We start from the raw sequence: 12,166 nt of genomic DNA, 5'->3' as shown, positions 1-12,166 counted from the left end.
TTTTGTCTCTTTTTTTTAAACATCGTTCCCAAAATTCGCAAGCATCATTTCAGAGATTTCATCCATCTTGGTTTCACTCATCTCCTCATTATTTAGTCGATAAAGTTCCTCTGTCTGATTCCCTCTTAGGGGCATCTGTTTCATCAAGGCTGTTTCAATCAGTTTTTGGGTGAGCCATACAGGGTATGACACAACAGCCAATGGCCACCAATACCCAGACTACTACTATCAGGGAAGTAAGGATAGAAACCACCACCCCCTTTCTCTGCTAAAATCATATCAAGGGCTATTCTGTTTTCCCATGTCATCCTACATGTCGCATCAAGCTGTTCTGATATTCCTTTAACCACATCTCTTGTATAATTTATAAATCGCTGTTGATTATAGAAAATGTAATTTATCCAATCTACATTTTTATTAATTGTTACCCACCAAAGGAGAGCTGACTCAAAGCCTGCTGCAATCTGGTTACGAGCTTTGAATTCAGGCACTCCCCTAGGGACTCCTACCGAATCAAGATAAATCCTGTCATCAAAAGAAGTATCTAATAGTAATCTCTTACCCCTTCCCTTTTTCCCTACTATCTTTTCCTTCTCAAAGGCCAAGATAAATGGAATTGCCAATTGTACAATTGCACATATCCCTCTCCAATCTAGAGGTAGTGTGGGTCTCAATATTTTTCCTCCACAGTACCACCACAGATCCGCTCGGGGAACCTTTAGTGCTGAGTAGTTCCCTCCCTTTTCCGTTTCGGTAACATTCTTAATCTCTGTACATAATTTCAGCTCCCCCAAATCTCTCGACCGACTCGTACCTCGCCTGTGCACACACGATGTGTGATTTCCAACTGCGGCGGAAAATGTGGGGGGGAACTTTTACATCTTTCTTCTCCAAGGGAGGGAACATCAGAGATAGGGAGGTACAATTCCTATCATTCCATGCAGTCTCATCCTGGTACAGGGCTATCATACATTTCATGCCCTTCCTGTCTTGCTTCCACCCGAGTGGAAAGGAAACCACCTGGGCCACTGGCCTACCGGAGGCACATGCATAGCAATTGCTTTTGTTCAGACTTTTTACAGTATACTTTACCCATTCAACCCAGGCATTTGCATCCCCGTACCCAGTCTCTATCTCGACGGTCTGTTTCAAATCCTTTACCTCTATAATTTTACTACTTTAGGATCATCGGGAGGGGTGAAAGGTTGTATCTCATTACCCAGTAATTCTATCCGTTTTCCCTGTCCTACGCTAATTCGAAAACAACAGCCCACAAACTCCTTCCCATTTGCTTTCATTTCAATCCCAAATGTTTCATTTAATTGTACCTCATAAGTGCCCCCCCCCCCCCCAAAACTGCTTCGTGACATGTGGTTTTCCTTATCGTTAGGTATATGGGGTTACACTTCTTATCGAGACAATCGCGAGCTGGTCGGAAGGGGGCCCGGTGTACTGTGACGAGACCATAATACCAAGTACCATCCCCGAGGCCATCTCCATAGGACTTAAGATGTATCTCTGAGCTGCGGTACTGTCTCCGATTAGCTACATTCCCACAATTTACTAAGCTGCATGCATCAGTGTCTATTACTTGTGGATTATCAGACTCAGGAACCATTAATAATACATATGAAAATGATATGTGACAAAATCCTAATACCAAGAGGGCTAGCATCATAACTCTAAACATTCCCAGCATTCTAATCATGCTGAAGCACAAAAAGGCTTAATATACAATCTTACAGAAATAATTCCGCGCTCGCGTCGCCACTGTATAGTCAGTTACTCAAAGTCTCTTTCGTCTGAGTTTCAGCGGGTCTTGCATTGATTCAGCTGTCCAGACTTCTTCCGCAACTGGAGCGTCCACAGGCCCTTCCCAGTCCGGCTGCAATTTAGTCTCTGTCCATGATTTTACTAAGATCCAATCGCCTGGCCGGATGGGGTGAACAGCGAATTCAAGGGGCGGAGTCTGTGCCAATTGACCCTGTTTCCTGAGGAAAGACAAAGAGGAGGACAAGCCCAGTATATACTTCTTTAAAAACAAATCTTTAGTTTTGGGAATTGGCAATTCTCCATTCGTTCTCAGATAAGGTAATCCAAATAAAATTTCATAGGGGGATAGTCCCAAATCTTTCCTCCGCCAAGGGACAAGCCCAAAAGGCATCCTTTAAATCTATCACACTAAACCATTTGTGATCATGAGGGATCTTACTTAATAACGTGTAGGGGTTTGGCACCACTGGGTGTCTGATCTGTACTATTCGATTTAATGTTCTCAAATCCTGCACTAATCGATAAGTTCCATCAGATTTCCGCACTGGTAGAATTGGGGTATTATAAGGAGACATACATGGCTCCAACAGTCCATCTCTAATCAGTCCCTCAATTACTGGCTGCAGTCCTCGTTTACCTTCTATGGAAATAGGGTATTGTCGTTCACAGACAACGTCCCCTTTCCGTTTTAAATTTATTAAAAGGGGAGGGATCTGTAGTTTTCCACGATTCCCTTCTCTAGCCCATACAATAGGGTCTATCTTTCTCTCTGCATCCTCTGTCAACATCGCCAGTTGTACAACTAATTCTTTTTCCTGAATTCCAATCTCCAGTCCTAAGAGGATAATTAAGTCTCTCCCCAGTAAGTTACTTCCTATATCAGGGATATACAGTAGTTCCCCTGTGACCCTATCCTTAGGACCTTCTATCATCATAGGTTCAAATACTGGAACAGTAAATCCTTCCCCTTTTACCCCTGAAACAATAATTGACCGTGTTAACATTTCTACTTTCTTTGGTTTAAAATTTAGCGATGACCGTGCCGCCCCCGTATCTACTAGGAAGACTGCCTCTTCCCTACAGGGTCCCACCTTCAAGTTTATCAAGGGTTCCTGGTGGGCCCCCGAGGGCAGGAACCCCTGACACCCCTATTCTTCATCATAATTCATAAGCGGAATTGCCCTTTCTTCCCTTTGTAGATCAGGACACCCCTGCTTAAAATGCCCTATCTTTCCACAATAATAGCATCCTGCCTGTGGAGACTTCCATCTCTGCCCCTGTTGCCCAAACCCTCTATCAAATACTCCCCCTTGTCCTCTCCCTCTCCCCTTTCCTCTCTGTCCTACATGCTGCCACCCGCTGCTCCGGTTGCTCACTATTGGTTCCATTCTCCCCTTAATTACCTCATCTACTGTAGCTACCATCATTTTCGCTTTCTGTTTTTGTGTCTCATCCTCCCTCTTTACAAATACTTTCTGTGCCTCTCTCAACAATTCATCTAATGGTTTTTCGCTCCATCCTTCTATCTTCTGTATCTTTCTCTGTATGTCTGGCCATGCTCTTGTCACAAAATGTACTTTCAACAGACCCTGTGCCACTGGGTCCTCAGGGTTCATTCCAGAATATTTCCGCATTGAGTCCCTTAATCTTTGCAAGCAAGCTGAGGGAGTCTCATCTTTCTCCTGTCTAACTTCAAAGGCTTTAGTCAAATTCTGTGACTTCGGAACTGCCTCTCTTATTCCTTTTAGAATCAGGTCTTTCAATTCCCTCATTTCTTCTCTATGCTCCAGGTTTTGGTTTTCCCACTGGGGTCTTTGAGGGGAAACTTCACCTCTCCCTCTCCAGTAAATAGTATATTCAAAATAGACATTAATTCAGCCCAGGTATACAGACTGGGCCCCAGAAATTGATCAATGTGTTCAGACAACGCCACCAGATCCTCAACCAGGACCTTCATTTCCTTTTTAAATGTTCTGACCTCCCCACTGGTGAGGGGGGCACTTACAAACCCAATCTCTTTGTCCCCTATGGGTACCTCCCGAAGGGGATAAGTCGTTACGTTCTTCCCCTTTTTCTTTTTTTTTTAAAGAAATATTGCAATATTTCTAGCTCCCCATAACTTCAAACACCAATTCATCAATTCATGCTTGACTAACCTTTAAAGCCTGTTCCTAACTTATAAATATATTTATATATTTACATTCATTTCTTCAGTATTTAATAGTTAAAATGCATACAGTTCCCAATTTTGCAATTCACTGTAATTACCCAGTTTTAGTCCTTTAATTTAGATCCAAAATTAGTTTTCTTAAATAGTCCTGACCAATCATTGCTCAATTACAATACTATAAGTCGTAAAATAATCAGAGCTGCCTTAAAAGAATTTGTCTACTCAAGTTTTTTTTTTAAAAAAAAAACTTCTCATGCATGAACAATGGCTGAATCCAAGGTCACAGATATTAACCATAGAATTTTGCTTTTACTACAATCTAATGTTGAACTGAAACTTCAACTGTCCTCCATAAATCGCTTTTATGTAAAGATAAAAGAGATTAGTTAGAAACTGATAGTAAGGCAGTCATGATCTGTAAAAAGAACAGGAGTTATCATTCTTTTTTTTTCTTCATAATCTCGATAGAATCCTTAACCTTAAAAGAAATCATGTTAAGTTTCCATAACAAAAATCAGATTCAAAACAGTCCTGGAACTCAAGCTCCAGGGAATAAAACAGAAACATTGAATCACCAACAAACAAATGTTCACTCAAACCAAATCACAAAGGGTTAAACTTCCTACCAGCTGTACAGCTCTTTACATTCTCTCTCTCTCTCACATTGACATATAAACTCAGATATTTACAAACCCAGTCTTCGTCCGATCTGTACTTTGGCCAGAAGACAGCGGGATGAAGAATGGATTCCTTAGTCCATACAAAGCAACAATATTTAATCATCTTTCTCCCTTGTACAAGTATTATTTTGCCAATTTCCACAACATCCTGCCCAAAGGACCTTCCGGAGGAATGTTGTCAGGGACCCCGCCTCCATTTCCATTGTCTTTTCCTTACTTTGTTTCCCCGGAGGCTTTTTCCTTACCCACAGCACAATCCATATTGAGTTCCTTCGTTAGTCCCTTATTAACTACTAAAACTCAATCCCGGCCACCAAGGCAATACTTAAAAGTCAATTTTCTTACCTTGGTCTGTGCACAGAGTTGCCTGGCCCCTTTCTGTTGTATTGTCTATCAACCTCCTATCACTGTCTGATTCAGATGTCTGTCTTGTAGGATTCACACCAGTCACCCAAGGGAGCAGACCAAACCGGGACATGAGACCGCTCCTCAATGGGGAACGGGACGCGTCTTCCCAGTGTCCAAGGCCAGCCACTCCCCCCAGTGATGGAAGAAAATCCCGGACGAGCCCCCAATTGTGAGAAACAAAATAATTTCAGTCCGAGACCAAATATCTGAAACAGAGTCGTTTATTTGTACACTTGCAAGTGGGTGCCTTGTCTAATTGCCAGGTAAGGCAATGACAAATGCACAGTAAATCCCAACAAACTCTTGCAACTTATACAGTTTTTTCCCATATGTTTTCCTTATTCCATTGTTTGTTCCCTGCTTCGCTTACGTCATTCATTTCCTTAAGACTGATCCCACAACTTCTGTTTATCCGGCCTTGTCAGTGACAAATGTCTATCTCTGCTCCCATAAGGGTGTTTGACGTCATCCCATCCTTTGCTTACCATTATCTGCTCCCTCCATCTGCGCTGCCCCTCACAGCATCTTATCACTAAGCCCTTTTAATTGGAGTTTGTTCCTGTGTCTCCGTGGAAGTGGGGAAAACAGATGTTTTTCCTGTTTGCCCATACATCCACCATTGTTCTGTAATCACGACTCATGCTAACATATCCTTTCTTTTTGCTGAATATATATTTTCTCATTCCTGTTCTGTATCAGAATTTATAGTTGCAGAAATAATATTAATTCATTTATATCCCACAGCCTCAACATTAAAAGTACATAGTTGCTGCACCAGTATAAATTTTATTTTTCTCATTTTCGTTTATGATGTCTTAAGTCAGGTATTAATTTTTTTCCAAACTATTGTCCTACCACCAGATAGAACCCAAAGAAGAAGGCAAGTTGGGAGAAAATATTATGACTCATGTTGTAATGTGTATTTATGTAGATGTGTGCATAAATATCACAATTATGTTGGAAATGGCTGGACGTATGTAGCTGTTCACTCAAGTAGTAACCTTCCATTGGGATTAGTCTGTTTTTCTCCTGAGCAAGCAGAAGATTCAGACCAAAGTTCGTTGCCTTCTACCATCTTGGTTGTTGTATGTTACACTAATAATACAGTTATTGATCAATCAGACTAATTAATCTAATAATTAATCAATAGTGGTGATTAGTAAAGTCTGGAAAACTTTCCAGGAGGTCTGTGAAATAAAATAATATCAATGCAACCCATTATTGTGATTCTGCAGGTCTGGTGAACACAGTTGGCTGTCCTAGTTGTATGCAGTGTCCTGAATACAAAAGTGTCACAAACTAGGCAGCTTGTCAGCAATATTCTAGTGCATACAGGCTATAGTAAACAGAGAGGTGGGTAGCTCCTAAACATCCAACAGCTGTCTAGTGAATAAGGAAATGGAGGGTTACAGCTGAAACTGTACCAGTGTTTCCAGTGAAAGCCGATTGGTGTCGTGAGGTGCAATACAATAAAGTATTCAACTAGAATATTGCTGAAATAGAAACCCTTCAGTTGAAGAGAAAAAATGTTTTCACATCAATCACATCAATATACACTATAATGAATAAGTGGCAACATTATATACAAGGCCCTTTAACAGAATACAGATTGACTTTTTATTCAAGATATATAATTTATTCTCCATTTTCAGTAATTTAGATGGAAAGACTTCTGTGATGACTAATCCATTTGAAAACAGATCATTGATGCTTCACTACTCAAACAGAAGCATTAGGCAAAAGATGAGAAAACTCTCATTGGAAAGCTTTGGGGACTGGGTTCTCATTGAAACAGACCAAAATTGCCATGTTACAAAGTCATAGCATGGAAATGAACCCTTCAGTTCAACTCATCCACGCTAACTAGATATCCCAATCTGACCTAGTCCCATTTGCTAGCATTTGGCCCATATTCCTCTAAACCCATTGTATTCATGTGCACATCCAAATGTCTTTTAAGTGTTGTTATTGTACCTGCCTTCACCACCTCCTCTGGCAACTCATTCCATACATACTCCACCTGCTGTGTGATAAAGTTGTCCCTCAGGTCCCTTTTAAATCTTTCCCGTCTCACCTTAAGCCTATGCCCCCTAGTGTTGTTAGAGCAGCATTCGTCAAAGCAAGTGAGGAGTAATCTGTCACTCTTCCCATACTTTGTAGTTAATAAACAAAATTTGAAAGCTTTGCAAGTGATGATCTTCAAATGAATTGTAGCAATCTTATTCAAACTAGCTCACATTGTAACCTCTTGCAGACTAAGCTTTATAACAACTGTCATCTTTATAATGGGATCACATAATTTTATAAATGGAAGATACTTAGTTCCATCAAAGCCTACTCTTTGGATTAACTACTTTTAAAAATTATATTTCTCCCAATGCTACAAATTCCATTTCAGTTTGGGGCTGGTTATTTCAGGTACTAATGTTGCTCTTTAGATTTTTTTTAAAACAAAAAGTCAACATCTTCACATTTTTCACATCATCCTGCAGACAAAAATGCCTTTCAAATCACTTAAATCTACCAAAGTTTCCACTCTTTGGAAATCTTTTGATACTGAACTCAAGATGATCAGAGTGACTTTTGCCATGTCCTTTGCCCACATGCCTGACATTCCATATTGAACCTTTCCACAGCTTTGAACTATCGACTCATCAATGAATTAATGATTAGCATTAACCTTTCATTTCTTTATGCCATGCCCATTTTGAAAAATCCCATGTACTTTTGTTACATCTTTGTATGACTCTAACTTTCTTACATTAAAAAGTGTTTCAAATTACCCTTTACTGTGTCCCCAAAATATAATTTGCTGAATAAATCTAATTTAAATTAATCATTCCTATCTGCTTCCAGTATCACCAAATGGATCTATTCCATACATTTACTACCAGTTCAATGGAAGGTTGAGGGTGGAAATTCCAAAGCTTTCAGTGTAGATGACTGAATTTGCCAGCAGTACACCAAAAGGATCAGAGGCAGCACTGAAGGTCCAAATTAAGAAACTCAAATTTGTCAAGTAGAGTGAAGCATTGTGAGAATTAGAACCAAGCAGGCAGCAAACACCTCTGGACAAACATATCAGACGTGAATCCTGCTCGATATGTTCATCTGATGCCAAATAAAGCAGTTTATTCATAAAATCATAGAATGATAGACTCAGAGAACTATACACTTAGTCTAATTCTCCTGAACTTTTCCACTGTCTTCAAATATTTCCTTTTCAAGTACAAGCCCAATTTGCTTTTGAATGTTACTGTTGAACCTTCTTCCACCATTATTCTGTTGTATAGGGAAACAAAGTGAGTCATTTCACTCAGGTTCTTTGGCCAATTATCTGAAATCTGGTCAACTGTATACTAGCTCTCATCACCATCAAATATCTGCTTAACATTCCCTGCACAGAGGACGAACCTTGATTCTATAGTCACTGCATAATTGAAGTCACTCATCTGAGTATTGTTCCACTCAACCTCCTCTATTCTTCTACCATGGTCTCAAAGTTCTTCCTGCTGTGTGACATCTAGAATTGAACCAAATGTTCTTGCTGGGCCTTAACCGGTGATTGATGAACATTTCCTCCTTGTTTTTGTACTCTATGCCTTTAGTTATAAAGGCTAGGCTCCTGTGTTTTTTTCTAAACTTGCCTCACCATGATGAAATGGCATTGATTTCATTATCGTTCTTTTATGCCAACTGTTTGATCAGTATGTCTTTTAAATATTGAAAATAATTGAAAATATGGAAAAGTCACATTCGTCTTGTCATTTGACATTGGATGCTTGAAATATCTTGGTTAAACCATTGTACAAGAAACCATAGGACAGTATCAGTCAAGTAAGATGCTTGGACCACTTAAGGAAGCAACTGACACTGTAAATCCCACAAAAGAATCTATGGATAATGCAAATTCATATTCCAATTACTGCTTGTGAGGGGCAATCAGCTGTGATGTAATATCCTGCATTTGATTTTTTTTTTGTTTATTTGTTCATGGGATTTGGGCATAACTAATTGAGCAAGCATTTACTGTTCATCCTAGTTGTCCTAGAGGTTGTGGTGAATTGTGAGTTGCCTTCTTGAATGACTTAGGGTGGAGGAAAATCCACAATGCCATTTAGAAGGAAGTTCCAGGATTTTGACCCAGTGACTATGAAGGATATAGTTCAAGTCAGGATGGTTTGTGTCTTGGAGGGGAACTTGCAGATGATGGTGTTCTCATGTATCTTTATGAATCAAGATATGTGACTATCTGAGTGTGTGTTAGTGATATATTATTGTGGAGCTTCTTCAATGAATTAGATTGTAGAATCAGAAAATATTGCTATTTCAATCAAGCAGCTAATTGTAATGTGGCAATTAGAATAGCTAATAGCAAAATGTGCTACACTTGCTGATTCATTTCAAATGATTGCAAGTGTTCTCAAAAGTTCTTGTTTGCACTTCTTTGCTTCAGTTTCCTAAATTTACTGTGAATACCAACATCAGAGATTCATTAGTAATCCAAAGCAAATATAAAAATGAGACAAATCATTATGGTAAAGTGGAGCAAGAAAATAGAAATTCCCTATTATGAACTTCCCTTTCACAAACAGGTGAGCAAGATCATTTTGCTTCCCCTTTTTAAAGGCACACTTAAAAACTTATTATTCAAGTATTTTGTCTGTGATTAAGTATTAATTCTTGTCACACCCTTAAGTTCAACAGAATTGCTTTGGCTAGGTTTCATCATCTTTACCTGGAGGTAGGCCTACTGGAAGTATGCATCAGAATTGTAGAACACACATTGTTTTGCAACCATTTAAATACAATGTTGAAAAATTGTACACCGCATATGCATAAATTTGTAATATTTATCAAGACAATCTGCTTCTGAAAGCACAAAGTGGAAGCACAGTTTTCACTGTGAATGTTTTTCTTCTCAAAAGTTACCATTTCATATATCCTGTGAACAGCAACTTATTTCAGATTTGTCAGTTAGTCTATATTGAAATAAGGCAAAAGTGAGGACTATAGATGCTGGAAACCAGAATCTAGATTTGAGTGGTTCTGGAAAAACACAGCAGGTCAGGCAGCATCCGAGGAGCAGGAAAATCGATGTTTCGGGCAAAAGCCCTTCATCAGGAATGAGGCAGAGGCTCACTGCCTCATTCCTGATGAAGGGCTTTTGCCCGAAACGTCGATTTTTCTGCTCCTCGAATGCTGCCTGACCTGCTGTGCTTTTTCAGCACCACTCAAATCTATATTAAAATAACTTACATCAATTGCAAGGGATTTCCACTGTGCATTCCTATCCTGTCCAGTAGCATTATATATGCATTGCTGCTCATACTATTCATATCGACATATTGAATTTATTGATGAGAATTAAATGTCAACCTAAACAAAGACAAGGAATGGCTTGTGCAATCCTTATAAAAGCAGTCTCATTTATTTCCACTCACTACTTTGGTTGGTGAATCACTGATAATAGATCACCAATTTAAAATTGTCAGCAATGAGGAGAGGGATTAGGCGACATCTTTTCAGGCAAGGATTGGAGGATAGGATAGTCTGCCACAAAAGGTGAATAATTGAGATTTCTATAAAGGGAATTGTTGACAAACATTTGATGCATAGGAAAACAGCTCAGGGAGAGAACAGGAAATTGGATTGGTTTCAGATTGCCCTAGGGAAAAGTTAGCGCACACAAGGGTGAGTCTTCTGTGCTCTAAGCTTCTAAGAATGTAATGTCTTCACGATAAAATCATGAAGTTGGAGAATGGTAGGATGTGGTTTCTGTCCTAGCCCTCTGAAACCCTATCCACCTAAGTCCCAAAGTGCCTCCTTCAAAAACCTTTATTTTTAAAAAATGTATCCAAAATTTTTTTTAAATTATGGATTTATTTTCTCTTGCTATTTTTGATACAAATATTTCAGGTCCTAACAGGTGTCTATTTTAAAACAAAACTCTTAATTTTTCACACAATACCTTTGACGATCAAATGTTTATTCCTCCATATGTAGAGAATGACCAATATGTGTTCTGATGTAAAATATGACACACAGAGCCTTTTATCTAATGAAATATCCCAAGATGCTTTGCTGGATTATTATAAAATGAAGTATGATGCTGAACCTCAAAAGATATTAGGCCAGATGCCGAAACTTTGTGAGTGTTATTTTTTTTTTAAAAAATTGTTCTTTTGTGAGATGTGAAAATTGCTGGCAAGACCAGCATTAGTTACTCATCCCTGATTCCCCCTGAATTGTGTGGCATGCTAGACCAGTAAAGAGTCAACTATATTGTTGTGTATCTGGAATCAAGTGTTGGTCAGACAGGATGAGGATGGCAATTTTCCATCCCTAAAGGACATTAATGAACCGGAAATGGTTTTATGACAATAAGTGGTCATTTCACATACCATTAGTGAAACTAGATTTCAATTCCAGATGTTAGCTGAATTCAAATTCTACCAGCTGCTATAGTGAAATTTAAATCCATTTCTACAGTGTATAAGTATGAACTTCATCCACTAGCATTATGATGACACGACCCTTTTCACCATGTTTTAAGGAATGTCTTAAAGGAGGAAATAAGGTAGAGAGGTCCGAGGAGGGTTTCCAGAGCTTGGAGCTTAGACAAATGAAAATATAATCATTGGTAGACCAATCGCAATTAACAACACAAGAAAGATCCAAATTAGAAGAGCACAGGTATCTCTGAGATTGTAGGGCTTTTTTAAGAGATTTGGATTATAAAATCAAAACATTGTTTCACCAAGTATCATTGTCAGTTAGTGAGCATTGATATGGTAGATGAATGGGATGTACTGCAATTTAAGACATTTTGGGTAACTTCAAGCATTTGGAGGACAGAATGTTGGGAGCCAGCCCAGAGTAGTGGCCTTGAATACAGGAAAAGGTAAAAATACATGAATGAGTTTCAGCTACAAAATAGTTGACATGGGGTGGTATTATAATATGCTTAATCAAAAGTTCACAATTTTGAATACATCGATTATATCGTCCTTTGAGCTTTTTTATTCTAATGACGAGCCATTGATTCTTGTTTTTCCTTCAAATAAAAATACTTTAACTGGACACATTAACTCATTTCATGAATGTTTTGTATAAATTCTGCATTATTTCTTGC

General features: G+C 38.9%; 1 protein-coding gene across 8 annotated transcripts in view; it reads left to right on the top strand.

Annotated features, from left to right (window-relative positions):
- The window catches only part of LOC122539428 (E3 ubiquitin-protein ligase RNF170-like), a 54,832-nt gene that overhangs the window by 1,496 nt on the left and 41,170 nt on the right, over positions 1-12,166 (top strand). For 2 of the 8 annotated variants that reach the window (XM_087980020.1, XM_087980019.1), the window contains exon 2: positions 5,059-5,200. The exons of 4 other annotated variants lie outside the window; for them this stretch is intronic. In XM_087980020.1, the coding sequence (XP_087836146.1) occupies positions 5,100-5,200 (101 nt within the window). In that variant the 5' untranslated portion in view covers positions 5,059-5,099. Of the gene's footprint in view, positions 1-1,390; positions 1,529-5,058; positions 5,201-5,232; positions 5,295-12,166 lie in introns of those variants that run through there. 2 more of the 8 variants (XM_087980022.1, XM_043674267.2) reach the window with 2 other exon arrangements.

The sequence above is a fragment of the Chiloscyllium plagiosum genome, unplaced genomic scaffold (assembly GCF_037043375.1).
Source record: "Chiloscyllium plagiosum isolate Xiang-an unplaced genomic scaffold, Cpla_swu_hap1 HiC_scaffold_36, whole genome shotgun sequence".
Taxonomy (NCBI): domain Eukaryota; kingdom Metazoa; phylum Chordata; class Chondrichthyes; order Orectolobiformes; family Hemiscylliidae; genus Chiloscyllium; species Chiloscyllium plagiosum.
This window is presented reverse-complemented; position numbering and strand designations above follow the sequence as displayed.